Below are 21,351 nucleotides of genomic sequence, written 5' to 3'. Positions count from 1 at the left end.
ATGGATTAGAGAACCAACCTGTGGTTGGATGGTTAGGAGGGCAGTGTAACCCCTAGCTTACCAAAGTTCAAACCTCAAGTTTGACACTTTGGTGTCTCATAAAAGACGGAATATTTTTCAGTGGGTGGCAACGTTCCCCTCGACAGCGAGTCGTTTGTGGTGATTTCGTCAATCTCAAGACCCGTTGGATGAAATTTCTTTGACGCTATCTCTCGGAGGTGCTCATAGTGGTAGGGTGTGCGTGCGTTCATGAGGTGAGTGTGCGTATGTGCGAGGGTTTGAACCGTGTTTCGCAAAAAAAAAAATCATGATGGATTATTTGGAGCAGTGGGCGTGATTGTGAAAATCTATTGACATATGTACCATCAAAGCCGCAACGGCAACTACCAAATTTATTGACTACAGGGACGGCCAGTGGGCACTAACATATGAAATGCAGTTTAGAATACAGGGACTTCACTCAGCCTCCGTGCGTGCCATTGGTCCAAACATAGAGAGCATCTACACCCGAGACCCAATTTGCATTTCCGCTTTTAATAGTAGTCAGATTTATAGGAAGCTGAACATTTATTCCAAATAAATGTAAAATCAAACACGTTTTCCAGAAATCTTCGATCGATGCAGGGGTACTAACGGTACAGGATCAGTTCAGCACACAAAGCTCGATGTAGGGGTACACTTGGTAACACAAAGCACATAACTCAGTGGTAGTTGTTGAGCCTCCTGCAGTTCTTCCTGATCTCCCCGTGCGACCCAGTGAGCGGCGAGATGTTGCCCATGTTCACCATCGACTGCGCGAAGTGCTGGAAGAAAAGATCCACATCATTTGCGTACGCCTTGACCAACGCCGCCGTCTCTGCACTCTTGGTGAGGAGGACCTCATCGGAGCTGAGAAGGCCTCTCCCTGCCAGGATGTTCTTGAAGTAGAAGTTATCAAACTTGGTCGACGTGACGACGTCGAGTGGGAAGAGGTTGTTGTCGCCGCCGGAGCGTGGGCAGCCCTGCCTGAGCTGTGCCGCGTAGGACACGTCCAGCGTGCTATCGGCGAGGCCGTTGCCCGACTGGTTGTACAACCTCTGTCTGAAGTTGGTGCAGCGGGACAGGCCGATGGTGTGACCACCTGTTTGTGCGTAATGTCAGTATATATTTGTGATGGAGAACGAAGGATGGAAGGACAAAGAGATTGAAGGTTACCGGAGAGGGCAACAACATCGACGAGGTTGAGGCCGAGGCGCTTGAATTTGGTGATGATGGTGGGGAGGGTGTTGTTGGGTGCAGGGATGTCGTTGTTGGAGCCCTGAATGCTGGCACCCAGAGAGTCCCTCCGCCCGAGTGGTACATCCCAGTAAGGGCCACCAACCTGCAGTTGATTTGGGTCCAAGGGCAAACAGTCACACATAGTGGCTGCATTGTTCAGCTCATGCTAAGAAGAATAGAACTATTGGTTTTGTTAACGTACAAGAATGGTGGAGTCCCGGGCGGTGAGGGCGAGGATGTCCGCGCAGGAGACGGTGCCAGGGCAGGCAGCCTCGAGTGCAGCCTTGATCTGGTCGACGACCTCGAATCCCCTGATGGAATTCTTGTTGGGATTGGACCCCTTTTCACTCACAATGTTTGTGCTGTTGTCGAGCAGCACAGATGCATCACACCCCTACAGTAAAATGATGTCAGAAAATGCCTCACGATAGATTAGGCACGTGCATATTGAGCAATAGCAAATCTATTAAATTAAACTACGCATATGAAATTGAAAGAATGAAATTTGCAGGGAGTATGATGCATGCAAAGAAACAGTGTAACCAACAGGAAGCAGACTCGACCTTGACGAAGCAGTCATGGAAATGCAGCCTGACGAGGGACGCCGCCATCCTGGTCTCCCTGGCGACGGCCTGCGCCACGATGGAGTGCACAATCTCCTTTGCCTGGGGACAAGAGTGGTCGTAGAACTGCGGGAACAGGCCACCGTACCACGGGTTGCCGCGGGTGGCGCCGGCGAGGAGCAAGGGAGAAACGAGGCAGAGCACAACCAGGCTAACCATGGAAGTCGCCATGGATGAATGCAGGCAAAATTGTACTTTGTCCTGCACTATGTTGCAAGTGATCAGAGCTGCTAACTTTGCCTCTCGTGTCGTGGGTGGTGAGATGAGGCGCGCATGGTGTGGTTTATATATTCGAAGGATGGAATGGAACGAGATGTGGGGTAGTTTGGAGCAGAGGGGACGGTGAGGTGCAGCAGGGCAGCTTCGTTTGTTATTGTTAAATTGTTAGGCAATGCGTATATAAAATAAGGGATCAAGCTTACCTAGACAATTGTCGCTGCTTCGAAAATAATTCTTCTTTCAAGCTACTACAACGATTTTAAACTTTTTTTTTTTGCGAAACCAACGATTTTGAACTTGCTACGTCAACTATTGTAGTCATGTTAATGTCTTCTTGGGGATCCATTCTGACTTTCTGAGTACCTTTACTCCTTCTATATATCCCGTAATATATGATATTATTATGACCTGCTAACGTAAATATTGGTTAATGACATCATATATTGTGAGACAGATGGAGTTTTTAGTAAAAAACAAAACTTCCAGTTTATATAGAACTTGGTATTTTGAAGAAAAAATAGAAATTTGGTATTTGAGAAAAGAATTCTGATTCTTTTCGCACAGATACATTCACATGTTTTCTGCAAACCTCTAAAATTTAGTTTAATAATACTTTATGTTTTAGGCTACACAAAAGATCATAGAAATGGGCTTTTAATAGGAAAAATAACTTGATTTGGTCTTCCAATATGTCATTTTCTGTAGAGCTAAAAATATATTTCAATAAAGATTCAGATGTGCATACTAGATATCTATATGAACTCATATATGTTTCAAAAACATTAAATTCAAACATTTTAAAAAATCGGGCTTCTTTTAGGCCGACCTCGATTTTGGTATTTATGTTGTCTTCGTTTTGGGAGGCCATTTCTGGTGTCTATGATTGAACTTTCATGTATGACTATAGTATCGGAACATTGTCAATTTAAAATCAAAGGTGGGTAGAAATGACCTACTACGTATTTGTTAAGAAGGTTGTGATGGTCTTTTGAACATGGATTTTCCTTTGAAAACAATCGGCTTTATCTTATAATTATACATGTTTGATTAGTGTGTTATTTTTTCATCAGTCTTCCACGTCATTAGACATAGATGAGCTACCACACTTTGTGCATCCGTGGGAAACATAGCCCTCGTCCCCACCGTCAAGTCCTTTCGCCAATCTCTTGACAGTTGCAACACTAAGACCGCCTGGAGCATCACTCACGATATATACAGATCATCATAGACTAGTATAGCACAACTTCTGCAAGTTGCAGCACTAGGACGGAAAAGTCCAAGTTGAACCTGGGTGCACGTGAATCCAGGTGGAAAATACATTTTCCAAATGTTAAAAAATTCTGAAATAAAAATAACGGGATAGGTATGTATGTTCCATGTGTGCGTAGAAAGTTTTCGCGGAGAAACCACTTTTTTATTTCAGAATCTAAAAAAGACAAAATATCTCACATATATACTGCTAGATAGCCCTGCAAAATTTCACTTTTTTGCCGAGGCAAAATAAAATAATTTTTCATCACGAAACTCATGTCCAGGGCACATGTTTGAGATCACCTTTGCATCGATTTTGTGTTTCAATTTTTAAAAACATATTTTTACATCACAAACGCATTTTTGAAAAAGTGGGTTCACATACACCCAGGTTCTGAAAAGCCAGTCTCAGGGACGGCAATCTTGCCCATGGGTTTGGGCGCTCACGGGCACCCGACCCGAATGGGTAGGGTATGGGTCGACTATTTCGCCCATTGGTCATACCCATGGGTAACCCGATTAGTTATGGGTAGGGAATGGGCATAAGGTTGTGCCCGTGGGTAACCCGATAGGTCGCCCGATTAGTATTGATAATTAAATAAATATATATTCTATATAACAATTAGTCTTTTATTTGATGTAAGTACACTTGATACCACATACAAAAGCAAACACTTGGTTGCTAGGTAGCAAGACACTAGACTTAAACGTCTGTTAAGTTCGTTTTGTGCCAAAGCTAGTTCCTACTGGCCCATGCAAAATATGGCATGGCTTCCACGCCTTTCACTGGCGCGGTGCCTCACTAGGTCTTGAAGTGATGCATGGATCGGTAGTCTTCCAGTTAGTACCACTCCACCAAGAGAAAAATGAACGTAGGGATAGTTGCCTATATAAGGAACCGCAAAACCAAGTACCCTAGACTTGAGTGTGATCTGTTTTCAGTTGCCTGAGCGGAGTGTCTCCTGCGCGCATGAATTCTAATGGAAAATGTTTTTTAAATAACATGATGGCTTTGCAAAGCTAAGATGTTGCTATTTGATTACAGACCCGATGGGTGCCCGGTTGGGTCGGGTGACCCGATGGGTGTGGGCATGGGTATGCTCTTAGACCCATGGGCAGGGTCGTGGGCACGAACCTCGCCCGTTTGTTAAATGGGCATGGGTCTCGGAGAGGTCGACCCGGTCAAACCCGAGCCGATTGCCAGCCTCAACACCAAGTTCGTCGACGATGTTGTTCGACCTTCTATCTATGACGTGAAGGCGTAGAGCTTTTACTCTTTGCAAATGTTGCATCTGCTTCTTTTCCTTGGGACACGCAGGGATGGCACGAGGTCAACTTATCTCACATCTTAGATGCACTAGTTGCGACCTGTAAGATGTGGGATGAGTTGACCATATTAAAAAAAACTCATTCACTTTGTCTATTTTTACGTATTGGCCTTGGAACCTGCAGCATTTTTGCCGTTGGCTTTTGCAACGTTTACAGGCAATTGGAGCCTAACCGTGTTTACGAATTGTAGCCCCTCCAATACGCGATAATACCCCGCTAAAAAACGCGTGAAAAATACAGCGTGTGATATATACTGATATTTCAAACCAAACTGACAACTATGCTCGCTGCCAAAACGTAAAACTCGTTTGCTTGCAACTGCAGGACCGCATTTGGTGACCATTCCAAACCCTGGGATTCCGGTAGGATCGCAACAAATTTAGGCAACGTTTGGTCATAAGAGCTGTGGGGGCCGGCCGGTCGATCTGCCTAGCTAAACGCACTGCTGCACTCATGAATGCACGCTATCAGGCCAAAAGGGTTGTGCCAACTCCGTCTCCGTGGGACACGCCCGAGATGCGCGCGCGATGATACATGCTGCTGGTTCGTTCCTGGAAAGACCACGTATATATTTCGCATGTTCTAAAGCTTCGTCCCTCTGCGCACATTTCAAGGGCCTTTTCTTCAAGCAAGCAGGCAGGATCGTGTGGTTGTCACACGTCTCCGTCAGAGGCTGCTTGCAGAATATATAGTGAAGGAACCGTTGCTCAAGCTAGCGTCACGAATTATCACAGAAGAAAATATAGTGGCCGGAAGAAATTGGTTTAGTGCGCAAGTTGGATCATAGACTCCAAATGAGAGGAGCGATGGATCGGCGACCTGATCCGCCCCTGTCGACTTTAAAAGCGTTACAAGAGCATTGCGGAAACGTTACAAAATCAGGTTCTTGTTTGACCTCGTTTGGAGGAGGCTATTGGTCAGGATAAATAGGTTGTCACCCCTCATAATACAAGCATCGGTAGGTTTCTGTAAAAAAAAAACGCACTTGGTAGGTTACAAGAAAGGGTTATGAAATGATTTCTCAAAAAAGAAGAAGGTTTAGGAATGAGGGCCGAATGAGCGTGTGCCGCTGTCTTAGAATAAGTACATTGTTCCTGTGACGTCCTGCCAATGACCTGCTCTCACGATGTGGTAGTTCTAGAGATGCTAATTGTTGTCGAGTTGGGTGTATTACCACCAACTATCAGGTCAACATGGGATTTGTTCGTATTTCTTATTTGTATTTCTCAACTTTGCAATAATCTTGTTTCTATGCATCCTTTGGTAGTGTGTAAAGCGATGGGTATAATCTTGTGTTGTTCCTCTTTGAGCGGCACATGCATTATTGCACAATCACTATATATACTAGATGATGTTTTAGCTAGTACCCTCGAAAGCATTTCATGAATGATGGCCACAGCTCATACAAATAAAAGGATTAAAAAATACTAAAGAGGAACACCTTGATCATCTTGTTGCATGCAAAACCTAACCACCCCACATATCAAGCATTTAATCTGATTTGTTAGAACTCGAGAAAAAAGAGAGGCGATGAATCTAGCATCATCTATTAGTTTGGAAATATCATACTTACATCTATCTACCATATATGTGATCCAACATAATTGGTCATAATTAAAACAGATCCTCATGAAGGCAAAGTACACAGATTTGATCATGCAAGCCAGCTAGTTGTTGTGCACCAAAGCTTCAAAGAAAATACAGCTAAAGAGAGAGAGAGAGAAAAAAAAGGAATACTCATGAACCAACAACAAGCCCCACCCGTTTGTCTGCTTCTTCCATCTGGCCCCTTTTCCACCTGCCCGGCCGGCAACTGCGCCTGGAATCTTGACAACGACTTTATTTGACTTTTGGATACAAAGATACTCATGTCGTTCGATCGCTTGTTTTTATGTCAAGGCTCATAATCCGTCCTGATCGCCTGCTAGCTGTTAATGCTGTTTTGTATGTTTCTGATAATCTATGACATCGTGCAACCTGACATGGTATGCATGCTTTGGATTACTTATATAAGGTGCTTACAGAGAGAAGTGACTTTTCCTTCCGGTCTGGCTGCATCTGTATGGATGCTTGATTATCTATGGGTACTTAAATGCCTACCGCGTGTGCTTATGTATATAACTAAATCTGATGATTAGATGATATAATCATGTGATAAGCATCTAGCAAATTGGTAGGTTGCATCGAAGGGTATCAGCACCCATAGGTCATAGGGTGAGCTGTAAACCAACTACTTTAAGGACAACATATTTGCATTTTCCTTGATATGGGTCCCAATTTTAGGGGATCTAAGCCCTATATTAGTTTCCTCTTTTCTCCTTGTAAATTCCTTTTATAAGAAAATACAGAAAGCGGTAGGAAACCTACTGTACATCTTTTAAAAAGCATTTTATTTTGCCCTATGAAAAATGAAAAAGAGAGTGTAAAGTAATCTCCTGCGCGGAGAAAACTTATTAGCATTTCATGCTTTTGAATGACGTGGAAGAACAACACATACATGTCCATGCTAAAAATAAGCCCGTAGAATACAGAAATAATACTATCTCTACCCAACAAAAAAATCGACATAAAACGCATTTTATGAGTCATTACAGTGTAGAAACACCAAAAATATGTATTTTACGTCATATTTTTGTACATCACCTAATTTTATGTATTTTTGACATTTTTTTATGTTCTACTTCCCTACTGCAGTAAGACAAAATTTATGTGACATCAAAATCTTTTACTATTGCAAAGATAGAGGGGTCAAATAGCGCGACTACAAAGATATCAAAAAACGCCATCACATCCTTTTCCACCATCGATGAAGACAAGCTCGAAACCGGGACCACTCCTGCATCACCAGGGACGGGACCAGATCTCGGAATGGTCGCTTGATGACCATTAGATACAACATATTTTTGAGACGGCCATGCGCGGGCTGTCGCAGCCAAGCTGATGAAGACCCTCGTTGGCACGCCGGCTAGGAAGGAGATATAGAGATGGAACCAGCACAAGGATGTCACCAGATCTCAGAATGGTCGCTTGATGACCATTAGATACAACATATGGACAACTCCAAGCCACCGAAGAAGAGCTAATTAATGTTGGCATGCTCTCGAAAATCTAGAGAATACATATGTGATAGGGGAAATGTTGCTCGATCTTTCGATGAGAGGTAGCCATTGATTTATGGTGGAGGTCCACATTGATGATTCAACTACAAACGTGTGAGGCGTTGCGCCTTAGCAATCGCTACACCAACTTCTGAGGCTATTGACCACGCCGGAGCTAGATCAACCTGATCATGAAGATCAATTCCTGGAAGCGATCGAAGAACTGGCAAGAATTATAGATGAAATCAAGATATTGCGAATTTAGATGAAAACTTTATTGATGGAATTCTGCAAGTGCGTAGTACAGCCTGGTTGACACTTGTGCCTATGGCGAAGAGTAGGAAATGGCTAAGTCTTGAACTAAACAAAATCCGAGTCTAGATGATGACCTAATGTAGGTATATATGGAGGAATAGAGGGATATGCGGCCAGCCTTGGAAAAGAAGGTCGAAACCCCTCTCTAGGTCGGCTTCCTCCACTTATGCGAACTCTAAAAGTCCAGCCCTTTAATTTGGACAAAAAATACATGGATCTGACCCAAACTTAAATGTAACGCAGCACCATGTAATCATATGGACGAAATTATGAAGTGGAAAGCTGTATATTTCGTCCAGATGGCTTCAAATTTCTGAAATCTCCAGTTGCGGCATACTCTTCAACCCTCGCACGATTGCTGCCATCTTCTCCATGTGTGATCCTATGCTCCAATGTTTGTCCCTCTTATCCGTGCTAGGTCCATCATTCTTAAGAGTAACAAACACATATGATTTAGCAGGATCATATTCTCATGTATGTCAAAAATAGTTCCAAGAAACGAAAGTACCTGGTAGTTAAATTGTTTGGCACGAGGTTGAGTGATAGGTCCTTGTGTTTGTACATGGAGAAGATGATAGCAAGAGGCCACCATGAGCTGAACAATAATTTGCACGAAGATGGGGATCAGTTGTACCAATAGATGGGGATGTCCTCGACAATAGTATAGAAGCGAGAGGTCACCATGAGCTGAACAATAATTTGCAGAAAGATTTTCCCTTTGGAGCCAAAGATCTGGCCATTTTCTCTTGTCTTTCGCACAGTGATGCAAAGATTGAGAGAGAGCATCAACATTGCAAGCTCCACCACTTCGACCCTATTGACCAAGTCGTCAGACCCTTTATTCCTCCAATCAAACTCCAACCTTTGGAGCTCCATCAGGTGAAAGAAGCTTGGTTCAGCCTCACCATAGCTCGGATGTGATAGGGCCAAGCTTGAGACAACCACCTTATTGTCGAAGATCCCCGCTCCCAACTCCTCCCTAAGTAGTGCAAGCTGTCACTGGAGCACCACGGCACAGCAAGTCGAGGATGGTCCGCTCCAGATCCAGCCAGCAAGATATGACAGTCTACTCCTAGAAGCTACAACGGAACAAGACACAACCCTAACCCTACTAGAAACAGAGGAGACACCAGCGCCTCACCTCAGCCATCTCTGAGCGGTGCGCCGCCGGAGAGCACCTTGACTTGGCCCGAGACACTCTCAAAGATTCTCAACTACTGTAGCTAAAAACAAAGAGTGGATATGAGGCAAATAGTTTTCTATTCAAACGTGGCTCACTTTATGCTTTTGAATGACATGGAAGACCAACATGTGTGTGCATGTTGTGGAATGAGTATATTTATACTAGACATAGTATATGGTTGCGCCAATTAATTTAGTCCGGAGTGAGTACATCATTTAAGTTGTGACTGGCTTTACCTTCTTCGTCTCCTCATCTCTATTCCACTTCATCCAAATTGACGGAACTGCCCTGTGTCGTCCTAGAGGGGCGACTCGGATGGTAACACTAGTCCGTCATCATCACCCCACCTTCTCCTTCCCTCCTCCTCGCCACCGCCGGCTAACATTGACAGGCAAAGCCTGGAGGTGACCGGCGGCAACTGAGCTCCGCTTGTGAGTGCGCGGAGGGATTCCTTAGCGGTATGCCAGCAGCATAGAAGAAGCTTGTATGTTTTCGTGAGCTACGTACCACTCCGATCTAAAATATGCTTTTAACAAAATTTGCATGCATCTTTTCAATGCAGAAGCCAGGGTGTCAACCTCATTAGGGCTTGTTTGGTACTAGTTTTAGTAGGGATTAGCGGGGATAATCCGCTCCAAATAAATCACCACTTATCCCTAATACATGTTTGGTGCTAGAGTATGAGCGAGTTTAATCCCCACTTATCCCCACTTTTTCCCAAATTTTAGTGTAATTTTTTCAATCCCCAATACTCTAACCATACCTAGTGGATTGGGGTTGGGATTTTGTAGGGATTGGATGACAAAAGTGATTCACCCAATACTTAAGAGTATTATCCCCACTAATCCCCACTAAAACATTAGTATCAAACAAGGAATTTCGAGCAACGCTCGCATGGTGTAGCCCGCGCAGATAATATATGAAACCTGAATGCCCGTGTGATATCTATGCACCAGTACTGAGTGAGCACCATGACATGAGATCACCATGAGACAGGCTACGTGCCAAAAGAGATAGATTATTAAAAGTTATCAATCTTGGTTTTAGTTTTTTGATGAGGATAACGCTGGGAAGTGACTTCTGCATCCAAGATTCCCAGTAGTGTTGCAGCTTAAACCTCTCAATTCTCATGCGTGCCACCGATATTTTCCGCATTTTGTGTGTATCGGTAAACATGAATGGGCCGGCCTAGCTATACCACGAGGGCCTAGACTCGGCGCCGCGCACTATAGCTCAGCTAGACCACGGCGATGACCACGCCGACGAGACAACACGAGTGTGAAAGTCAGTGTAGAAACAGTGTAGGGACGGCATTTAGGACGCGCCGAGAATTGTAGGTGTGGCTTGCTCTTTTGAGTACGCACTCTCTCCGGAACGACCGTGTGGATCCTGTCGTGGAGTCGTTGTTCATGGAATCAATGGAAAGAAACAGTCAATCTGGTCAGTTGCCATACACTTAATCTGGTAACTAGCTCGCTAGTTAACTTAAGGTAACATCTGTCCAGATATATAGGAGCCAGACAGCCGTTCCACTTTTCGAGGACCCCAGCTAGGTCAATCGACAATGTAAACACATATATCGCTGTCTGAAGAAAAGGGTGTAATGCGCATGACGGCATGAGCAATAGCAGATCATACTCGCACTACTGATCGAGCTCACCACAAGCACGTCACTCCATGCATCGTGCTCATCTTCACAAAGATAGCTAACTTTCTTGCGGTTAACGTCATCGCACAAAGTTAGCCACGATAACTATCTACTACTTTTCAGGCTCAAGCTAGGACTGATCTAGGAACTCTGTAGCACACGTTACAGCACGACTACGAAAAAAGATATATGCATGCTCATGCCTTTGATTTTCCACGGTCTCTAATGCAAGGTCTTTCTATATCTTTTGCTTGTAATATGTCTACAAATATGTACATAAAATGCATGCCAAAGGTTTGTGAGACAGCATTAATATATACAACTTTTGTATGCTCAATCCATAAAATGTTTTACATGTATTCCCTCCGTCCCACAAAAGATGTATCAAAATTTTCTAAATTTAAATGTATCTAGACACTAAATGTGTCTCGATACATCTAAATTTTGAAAATATGAGACATCTTTTCATAAATATTTCAGTGGATAATTTTCCCATTGTTTCGCCTAAAAAAATGACCAAAATCGAAAAAAATACTGATTGCATGCTTACATATGCACATTATATCTTTTTTGGATGGATAGAATAAATTATATCCATGCTCGTTTATCATTACACATTTTCTAGTTTAATTTTAGGCCGTGATTAGTTTTAAGCTGACTGATAATTAAGCTAATTCTTAGTCATGTGATGTCATCAAATCTCAATTGCCACTCATGAGTAGCTGGAATCCCGAAGCAATCCGAAGGTCTAAAGCAGTTGCAACTCATGTTGCAACTCATGACTAGCACGATCGTGAGGCAATCCAACATTCCGGCCATTTCTTTCTCATTTGCAACCCCATTTACAACTAAAAAAATATTGGTTGCAAAACATGCTAGCAATAAATCAAGGTACAATTCTATGGTTGAATATTCGACTGAGAACTGAGCAGATTTAGCAAAACTGTCTACTATACACATGGGCGGATGTAAAGGCGGCCGCCGAGGCTTCCGAGCGGCGTCGCAGCTTGCAACATTGACTTTGTGTGATATTTTTGTCCAAATAATTACATCCAAGGCACGTTTGCCCGGCCAGTCTTCAAAGAGTTTCAAAGTGCGCCACTAACTATACATGCCCTAACTTGATATGTTGATCATTGATCCATTTTAAGGAAACAAAAGAATGGCGAAATTGTATGTTTATGCAGAGGCTTCCACGTACCAACTTGTAAGAAGATGCAAACGATAACCAACAACTAGGGGGGGAACCTCACCCACGCCGCCGCCAACCCCCAGGACGCCCTCCTCCCTCCCGCCGCTGCCGCTGGCCTGGCCGCGGTGGCGGCGGCCCCCGCCGGCGAAGGTGGTTGGGGGAGTCCCGCGGTGAACGCGTGGCCGACCGGCGACCCGCTTCCGTTCGCTCCGCCTCCGCGGCGGCCGGACGACGGCGGTTAGCGACGGCGGCGGTTGGGGGCCTCTGCATCGGCGAGCACGCGCTGGGCTGCGCGGCTGGCGCTGGCGCCGGCCACCCGGCGTGGCTGCTGCGCGTTGGCCCGGCCGGGGTTGGATCTGGGCCTGGGAGGGCCCGATCTGGGCTTGCTCGGGGCTGGTGGTCGCCGGCGCTGGCATGCCGGGGCGGCGGCCCCGGGGACGCGGTGGTGGAGGGTTTGGGGCGGCCGGATCTCGGGGTGTCTCGGCGCGACGGTCGCGTGGAGGCTGCTCCCAGCTTCGTCGGTGTCCCGGTGGCCGTGGTGGGCCACTGCGTGTGGCAGGCTGCCATTGCTGGCACCTGCAAGCCCATGGCAGAGGTGAGCCATGGCGCATGGACGGCGGCGCGGCGTTTGGTGGACCGGGCGTTTGTTTCGCAACGTCCCGGGGACGGCGGCAGGTTGGCATGAGGAGCTGGCCTACCGTGCGTGGAGGCCAGAGCGGCGGCTCCGGAAACAAGGCGTCTTGATGGTATGCCCTGGCTGTGTGGGCGGCAGGGTATGTCTCCGTGGCGTGGGCGGCGCCCCTGTTGCGGTGGTTTGTGCTCGTCCGGGGTTTGGGCTGTCTTTGACAGTGGCGGTGCTGGAGGTCTCCGGACGAAAGTCTTGCCCGACTCGGTCGGTGCCAGCAACGACGACGCTCGAGGGCGCCGTTCTCCTCCTTGGAGGCGTTGCCGTGGAGTCCTCACACACCTCCGCCTATCATTCCGGGGTGAAAACCCAAATCCTGCTGCGCTGGATTGAATGACGGCGGCGTCTTTGGACGTCGTGACCTCCTTGGAGGCGTCATTTTTTGGAATGTTTGGGAGCCACCTCCGGCAATGCCTGACTGCTGCTTGGGTCGACGTTTTCGTGTTCCGTCGGTGCGCGAGTGCCGCTGGCTTGCATTGCGGCCTGCCTCACCCCTCGAAGTTGAAAGGCCTAGCCGTCTCTCTCGGCTCTGACTTCCTTTCCAGGGACGTGGACCGGGCAGCCGCGGCGCTCGCTGTTGCCGTCGTGCTGGTGCCATTCGGCGGCGCTCCAGACCTGGTTTATCCAGGTCGTGTGGCCAGTTGTGGGGGTTTTCGCCGGTTTTCCCAGAAAAACTGTGCCGTGTGTGGTTTTCTCTTGTCTGGTTTTCCTTATAAACCGGACACGGTGTTGTGTTTGTATCGGTTTTCGGCCAGTTTCCCTTATAAACTGGCCAAATTTCCCTCTTTTTAATGAAAAGGCAGAGCTCCTGCCGGTTGCTCCAAAAAATAACCAACAACTAGCAGGTGAAGAGGGGCGGGTGAGGATCATAAACTTTGACCTAAAAGGAGAAGAACGACATGAACTAACGAACATATAGTTGACACGCCCACATCAAACTCAAAGTCAATACTTGATAGCTGACGGAAGGTGTTGCTCTCAATATTCTGTTCTCGGTGCCGTTCAGTCGCCGGGCGGGGCAGGTGAAAAAGCCCTCATATAGAAGCGGACAAGTCGACCGGATTAGTTTTAGGCTGAGTAGGGTGGGGTCCTGTACGTAGTTGGTACACTAGCTACTACTGTCTTCTTTTCCTTAGCTCTACCAATAAAGATAGCTGCAATATAATATAAACCAGTACTAGCTAATACTAGTAGCAATATTAGATTTTTATACTCTCAATATATATGTACGTACTTTACCTTCTTGGGAATATAATGTATGGCTATGGGCGAAATTGATTCTTTTCCCTGTATGGGCAAATTATTATTATTTTCTGTTAATAATGTATGCAGATACCTAGATGTGACAATGTTGTTTAGAGAATATATAAAACGCGGTCTCCTTTCACTTGAAAAAAAAACGCGGCTACAGTGGGACACATCCCTCCCTTAACTCTAAGCTATGGTACTCTCTACAACATTTCGTTTTCATGCGGATAGCACCCCGTTCTGCAACTCGAACCCTGGTGCACGATCTCATCATCATGAACTCTAGCAATCAAGAAAGTACATGGTTCTCTCCTTAATGAATACAAGATGATGACACAGATGAATTGTCTCCATTGTTTGTCATGCCTACGTGTTTATATTGATATAGTCCGTGCATATTTACCCCTTTTTAAAGGAACTATAACTAGACATGCTTAATCTTTCTAAGAAGATTGAACAATTATTATTTCTATTCATCGATTAAAAAAAGTCAGCGATCAATATCTTCAACAAAGTCCATCGGGCAAGTATCGGAATATGACTAGATATATGTGGATTTTTTTTTACCAGGAATAGTTAGTTTTAGGCAAGATCCTTGCAAGGTTTTGGATTTGAAGGTTGAGATATCTATGAAAATTCACTTTGGATCTAGGGCACCGGTGCTACTAGTGCAAAAAGTTAAAAAAAAATCAAAATCTACTCGCTTGTAAAAAAAAAATCAGTACAAATTGCACGCTTAGTAATCTACATGTGAGTTTAACCCAAAAAATTGTATAAAATAATTCATAAGAATGCAACATGTGAAATAATGAGAAGGTTGTACGCGTTTGTAGATTTTTTAATTTGCTAGCACATGAGCTCCAGTGACCGGTCTTAATTTTCTTTAAATCATATTTGTAAGTTTATAAAAATTGAAAATAATTTTGAACTTTTCCAATGATATATATCCAATAAACAAGGAAAATCATAATGAGAACTCTTTTTGTTATGGGCTATACAAAATGATATCTGACATATTTTTTGACTTGAAAATGTGATACTCAGATCGACACTTCTGTCCTTTTTTGTATTCTAAAATATTTATTATTTCTAACTGATAGTTTACATGTGTGCGGAATACAACACTGGCTACATCCTGATTTGTTATCAGAAGTTTTTGAAACTCGGAAATATGATAACTCAGTAAACATAGCACAACTTTCCCCGAATGTTTTTCAGTTCTGCGCAGCATAACAAAACATGCATGCCTGGCTTCAAAAAGGGGCAGAGGTGATAAAAACAAATTATCCATGTCCTTGGAAGCCAGGGGGCTTTGCTAGGTAATATTACTCAACAAAGCAGTCATCAACTTGTCTTCTTCTATGATCAACTACGTACAATCATTCTACTAGTTTTCATTATCTGCAACAGTTAACGTTTTCATTTGTAGGCTTCTGTGCCAAGGTATCTGATTAGATACTAGCTCTCTGTCATAACTCAGGTCAAAAGTTTTGCATGCTTAACTAAGTACTCCTACTCTATGTGAACATGAAGGAAAAAGGGGCAATATTTGACCTACTACGACAATGAAATAGCGAGGCAAACTATTACATGTTATTGTAAAGGCAATGCAATTTAACAGCATCGGCATGCGTGTGCTTATTTTAAAGATTGCTTACAAGCAATTTGAGGTTGGGCAGAAAGTTTCTTCATTAATTTGTAAGTAGTTTTAAGTCATGCAGTGGTGGAAAAAGGTGTCATGAATAATTGGTAAATTATTTATAATTCTATTTAAATGGAAAGTTTTGTTGGTTACCTTCTAAGAAATATGTAGGATCTACTAAATCTAATTTTGGCACTATTGTTTCAGAGGAAGCAGGATTTGTACGCTGCTATGATTTGAATATAGGGGGGAAAGTGTCGGAGGTTACCAGATCTCTAAGACTACTATCGATCTGACGGAGCGGAACAACCAGAAAAAAAAAGTGGAGTTAGAAAGCTGTATGATAGGTGGTAACTATCTTGTACGGCTCGGGGATAAGCGCATACTCTGGGGGAATATTAGGCTTGTTCGAACATACAGACAGGAAATTGGAGGTAGCGGGAGAATGGAAGGACAACGAAAAGATGGTTCGATTGCTCCTTGGGGGAGGGGGGGGGTAAGGATCATATATATCCTAAACCCTAAACGGTCACTACGGCAAAACAGGGCTTTGCCGTGCAGCCTAAACGCACGGCAAAGGGGCAAATCGGCTCGGCAAAGCCTTTGCCGTGCGGCCGTGCACGGCAAAGATTGCTCGGCAACGACCCGCCCGGCAAAGCCGTCTTTGCCGTGCGTCGCGCGAAAATCGCACGGCAAAGGCTTTGCCGAGCGACGCAGCGTTGCCGTGCGCTGTGGCCTCTTTGCCGTGCGATTTCCTTTGTCGTGCGCTGTGCCTCTTTGCCGTGCGGCAGTCTTTGCCGTGCGCTTCCACTCCAACCCGCACGGCAAAGACTTGGCTTTGCCGTGCGCTTCTCTTCCACCCTGCACGGCAAACATACCTACAGCAGAACCAGGTGGGTAGCGCGGGCGGCCTTTGCCGTGTGCATGTGCACGGCAAAGAGTGCCTTTGCCGTGTGCTGTGGCCTTTGCCGTGTGCATGTGCACGGCAAAGGTGGTGCAAATTTTCCAGAATTTCCCTGCTTCCCCATTAATCCCTGCATATGCAATTCACAAATACCAATAACAGTCCAGATACAGATATAGCACAATATATAGAGTATTTGCATCATCAACAACATAGTTCATACACGAGTAGTACCAACAAAGTCCATACAATAGTTCCAAGTCGCATAATTAGTTCATACAAGCAACATCAACAACAAAGTCTCCAACATAGAATGTTCCAAGTCGCACAACAAGTTCATACACAAGCAACATCAACCTTCGCCACTTCCTTGTCCTTCTCCACTTCCTTGTCCTTCTCCACTTCCTTGTTCTTCTCCACCTCCTTGTCCTCCTACAAGTTCATAGATGCATAAGTGGCATGAAATGGCTAAAATTGACATGTAAGAACTAGAATTGACATGGAAGAACTAGAATTGACATGGAATGGCTAAAATTGACATGTAAGAACTAGAATTGACATGGAAGAACTCGAATTGACATGGAATGGCTAAAATTGACATGTAAGAACTAGAATTGACATGGAAGAACTAGAATTGACATGGAATGGCTAAAATTGAACATAATCACTAGAATTGACATGAAATGGCTAAAATTCAACATAATGGCTAAGAATGACATGGAATGGCTAAAATTAACATGAAATAGCTAAAATTGAACATAATGGCTAAAATTGACATGGTTGAATGGCTAAAGTTCACAAGTGACATGGTATGGAAGAATTAGAAGTGTAGGAGAACTCACCTAGAAACTGCTGCAGGCTCCGGATGATGCCCGTATTGTTGACGGTCAAGCCAGGTGTCAGCGGGCTCTGACTTGGCGCTTGCTGGAGGAGCGCCATCACAGCCGGATCAGGCGTGGGGATCTGCAATATCCAAAGTTCGGTTAGACAACAAACAAGATTGAGACGGAGATATTAAGTTAACCACTTACAAAATGTGGGAACATAGGAGGACACGACGTGCTAGGACCACTACTCCCCGGTGGGGAAGTCAGCACGGCCTGGTTCATGAACATCTGCTGGAACATCTGCTGTTGTTGTTGCATCTGCTGCAACATCTGCTACTGCATCTGCATGCTCTCCCTAAGCTGCTGCTGCATCTGCATCTTCTCCTCCTGGTTCCTCCGTTCCCTTTCTTCCATCTCCGCCTACGTTGTGTTGCCGCGATGTCAGTAACATTGCAATGGAAAACATGTAATGAAGCGTAGAGGATCGACGAAGAACTTACCCGTAACTTCTCAACAGCTAGGTCCGAAGCCCGTGGGCGGGTCTCTACCCGAGGCTGCTCGCTCGTACGCCCACGATGGATCTGGCGTAGAGATGGAATGGTCTTTGGGTCGACTAACCCATCAGCAATCCATAGGCGGCCACCCTTCTTGCCTTGTCCCGCAAGCACCGCAACCTCAACGTCAAAGTCTTCGGTGGTTGGGTCGGCGTCTTCGCCGTGCTTGGCCTTGAACTTCGAGCGGTACGCGCCACACTGGGCCTCCGCTAGCCCGTTGACCCACACGGACCCCGTTTCAGGATGCGGCTCCCTCCTGGTCTTGGACTTTTGGAAAAAGCCAAATAAGTTTGGTGCCACGCCTGTCTTCACTTCCTGCAAAAGAGTACATGCAAGTAAGTGAAGAGGGGAACCCTTGCGGGGCTAACAATAACATGAAATGAAAGAATGAAGAAACCATTTGCTCACCTCTTGCTGCAAGGTAAGGGCCAAGTTCTTGCTGCCCAGGACATGTGATCCACCTCCCATCTCTAAACTCTTCTGCTTGCCCTCCTCGTGCTTCCGGGCGTACTCGGGGGATGTCCACCATATGATCATCGCATAAAAGCACGCCTTGTATTCCCCGACGTACTGAGGAGGGTTCTATATACACAAGATAGACCCATTATTAGAACATAAACTACATGAAAATGCGGAAAAAAATAACACATCGATGCTAATACTTGCAGGTACTGCCACGGTGCCATGAGCGTATCCCGACAATCAGCCTTACTCATCCAAACTTTGCGCTCGGCGTGCCAGTCGCGGACGCACTGGACACGTGCCTCGTAGTGCATGCTGATACGTCTCCGACGTATCGATAATTTCTTATGTTCCATGCCACATTATTGATGATACCTACATGTTTTATGCATACTTTATGTCATATTTATGCATTTTCCGGCACTAACCTATTAACGAGATGCCGAAGAGCCAGTTGTTATTTTCTGTTGTTTTTGGTTTCAGAAATCCTAGTAAGGAAATATTCTCGGAATTGGACGAAATCAACGCCCAGGGGCCTATTTTGCCACGAAACTTCCAGAAGACCGAAGAGGAGACGAAGTGGGGCCACGAGGTGGCCAGACGCTAGGGCGGCGCGGCCCAAGCCCTAGCCGCGCCGGCCTAGTGTGTGGGCCCCTCGTGTGGCCCCCTGACCTGCCCTTCCGCCAACATATAGTCTTCGTCGCGAAACCCCCAGTACCGAGAGCCACGATACGGAAAACCTTCCAGAGACGCCGCCGCCACCAATCCCATCTCGGGGGATTCAGGAGATCGCCTCCGGCACCCTGCCGGAGAGGGGAATCATCTCCCGGAGGACTCTTCACCGCCATGGTCGCCTCCGGAGTGATGAGTGAGTAGTTCACCCCTGGACTATGGGTCCATAGCAGTAGCTAGATGGTCATCTGATACGCGTACAGCACGCGACCGTTGGGAACCCCAAGAGGAAGGTGTGATGCGTACAGCGGCAAGTTTTCCCTCAGTATGAAACCAAGGTTTAATCGAACCAGTAGGAGCCAAGAAGCACGTTGAAGGTTGATGGCGGCGAGATGTAGTGCAGCGCAACACCAGGGATTCCGGCGCCAACGTGGAACCTGCACAACACAACCAAAGTACTTTGCCCCAACGAAACAGTGAGGTTGTCAATCTCACCGGCTTGCTGTAACAAAGGATTAGATGTATAGTGTGAATGATGATTGTTTGCAAAGAACAGTAGAACAATTGCAGTAGATTGTATTTCAGATGTAAAGAATAGGACCGGGGTCCACAGTTCACTAGAGGTGTCTCTCCCATAAGATAAATAGCATGTTGGGTGAACAAATTATAGTTGGGCAATTGACAAATAGAGAGGGCATGACCATGCACATACATGATATGATGAGTATTGTGAGATTTAATTGGGCATTACGACAAACTACATAGACCGCTATCCAGCATGCATCTATGCCTAAAAAGTCCACCTTCAGGTTATCATCCGAACCCCTTCCAGTATTAAGTTGAAAACAACAGACAATTGCATTAAGTATGGTGCGTAATGTAATCAATAACTACATCCTCGGACATAGCATCAATGTTTTATCCCTAGTGGCAACAGTACATCCATAACCTTAGAGGTTTCTCACTCCCCGCATTCACGGAGACATGAACCCACTATCGAGCATAAATACCCCCTCTTGGAGTTACTAGCAAAAACTTGGCCAGAGCCTCTACTAATAACGGAGAGCATGCAAGATCATAAACAACACATAGATATAAATTGATAATCAACATAACATACTATTCTCTATCCATCGGATCCCAACAAACACAACATATAGCATTACAGATAGATGATCTTGATCATGTTCGGCAGCTCACAAGATCCGACAATGAAGCATAATGAGGAGAAGACAACCATCTAGCTACTGCTATGGACCCATAGTCCAGGGGTGAACTACTCACTCATCACTCCGGAGGCGACCATGGCGGTGTAGAGTCCTCCGGGAGATGAATCCCCTCTCCGGCAGGGTGCCGGAGGCGATCTCCTGAATCCCCCGAGATGGGATTGGCGGCGGCGGCGTCTCTGGAAGGTTTTCCGTATCGTGGCTCTCGGTACTGGGGGTTTCGCGACGAAGGCTATTTGTAGGCGGAAGGGCAGGTCAGGGGGCCACACGAGGGGCCCAGATGACAGGGTGGCGCGGCCAAGACCTGGGCCGCGCCGCCCTATCGTCTGGCCGCCTCGTGGCCCCACTTCGTCTCCTGTTCGGTCTTCTGGATGCTTCGTGTGAAAATAGGCCCCTAGGCGTTGATTTCGTCCAATTCCGAGAATATTTCCTTACTAGGATTTCTGAAACCAAAAACAGCAGAAAACAGCAACTGGCTCTTCGGCATCTCGTTAATAGGTTAGTGCCGGAAAATGCATAGATATGACATAAAGTATGCATAAAACATGTAGATATCATCAATAATGTGGCATGGAACATAAGAAATTATCGATACGTTGGAGACGTATCAGCATCCCCAAGCTTAGTTTCTGCTCGTCCCGAGCAGGTAAACGATAACAAAGATAATTTCTGGAGTGACATGCCATCATAACCTTGATCATACTATTGTAAAGCATATGAGCTGAGATCAAATCATTCAAAGCAAGTATCTATATTGATATAAGAGATGATAATGCAAGAGTTAGACAAGCTAGAAGTTTTCATGAACTATTGCTTTAAAGACATGCAACCGTACAAAGTTCATTAAGGATGTGTTAAGTATTCAGCATAGAAGTTCTATCCTTCATTCCAAGCATCAAGTAAATTTTCACAACATAAGAAGGATTCAGTCAAGTAAACATAAACATGAACGTCATGAATCAACTGTTTCGAAGTCTACTCAACCGGTGAGCGCAAGCATTTGGTATTAGCACCAG

The 21,351-nt window shown here is 45.4% G+C and overlaps 1 protein-coding gene across 1 annotated transcript; it reads right to left on the bottom strand.

Annotated features, from left to right (window-relative positions):
- Positions 1-493: 493 nt before the first annotated feature.
- LOC127342392 (peroxidase 49) lies at positions 494-2,153 on the bottom strand. The gene is made up of 4 exons (XM_051368336.2): positions 1,821-2,153; positions 1,460-1,651; positions 1,195-1,360; positions 494-1,120 (listed from the first exon to the last, which is right to left on the bottom strand). The coding sequence occupies exons 1-4, from the start codon at positions 2,049-2,051 to the stop codon at positions 702-704; spliced, it is 1,008 nt and encodes a 335-aa protein (XP_051224296.1). The 5' UTR covers positions 2,052-2,153; the 3' UTR covers positions 494-701.
- Positions 2,154-21,351: the final 19,198 nt, after the last annotated feature.

This window comes from Lolium perenne, chromosome 3 (assembly GCF_019359855.2).
Source record: "Lolium perenne isolate Kyuss_39 chromosome 3, Kyuss_2.0, whole genome shotgun sequence".
NCBI classification, from domain to species: Eukaryota; Viridiplantae; Streptophyta; class Magnoliopsida; order Poales; family Poaceae; genus Lolium; species Lolium perenne.
The sequence above is the reverse complement of the archived record's forward strand: the minus strand, read 5'-3'. Positions and strand labels throughout refer to the sequence as shown.

What these genes read in the sequence shown, in the direction of transcription:
- LOC127342392 (XM_051368336.2), bottom strand. Translation starts at nt 2,051, where the DNA reads ATGGCGACTTCCATGGTTAGCCTGGTTGTGCTCTGCCTCGTTTCTCCC. An exon ending in TCCATGACTGCTTCGTCAAG is followed by an intron (nt 1,652 to 1,820) that starts GTCGAGTCTGCT and finishes ATTTTACTGTAG; the next exon opens with GGGTGTGATGCATCTGTGCT. An exon ending in CCCGGGACTCCACCATTCTT is followed by an intron (nt 1,361 to 1,459) that starts GTACGTTAACAA and finishes AATCAACTGCAG; the next exon opens with GTTGGTGGCCCTTACTGGGA.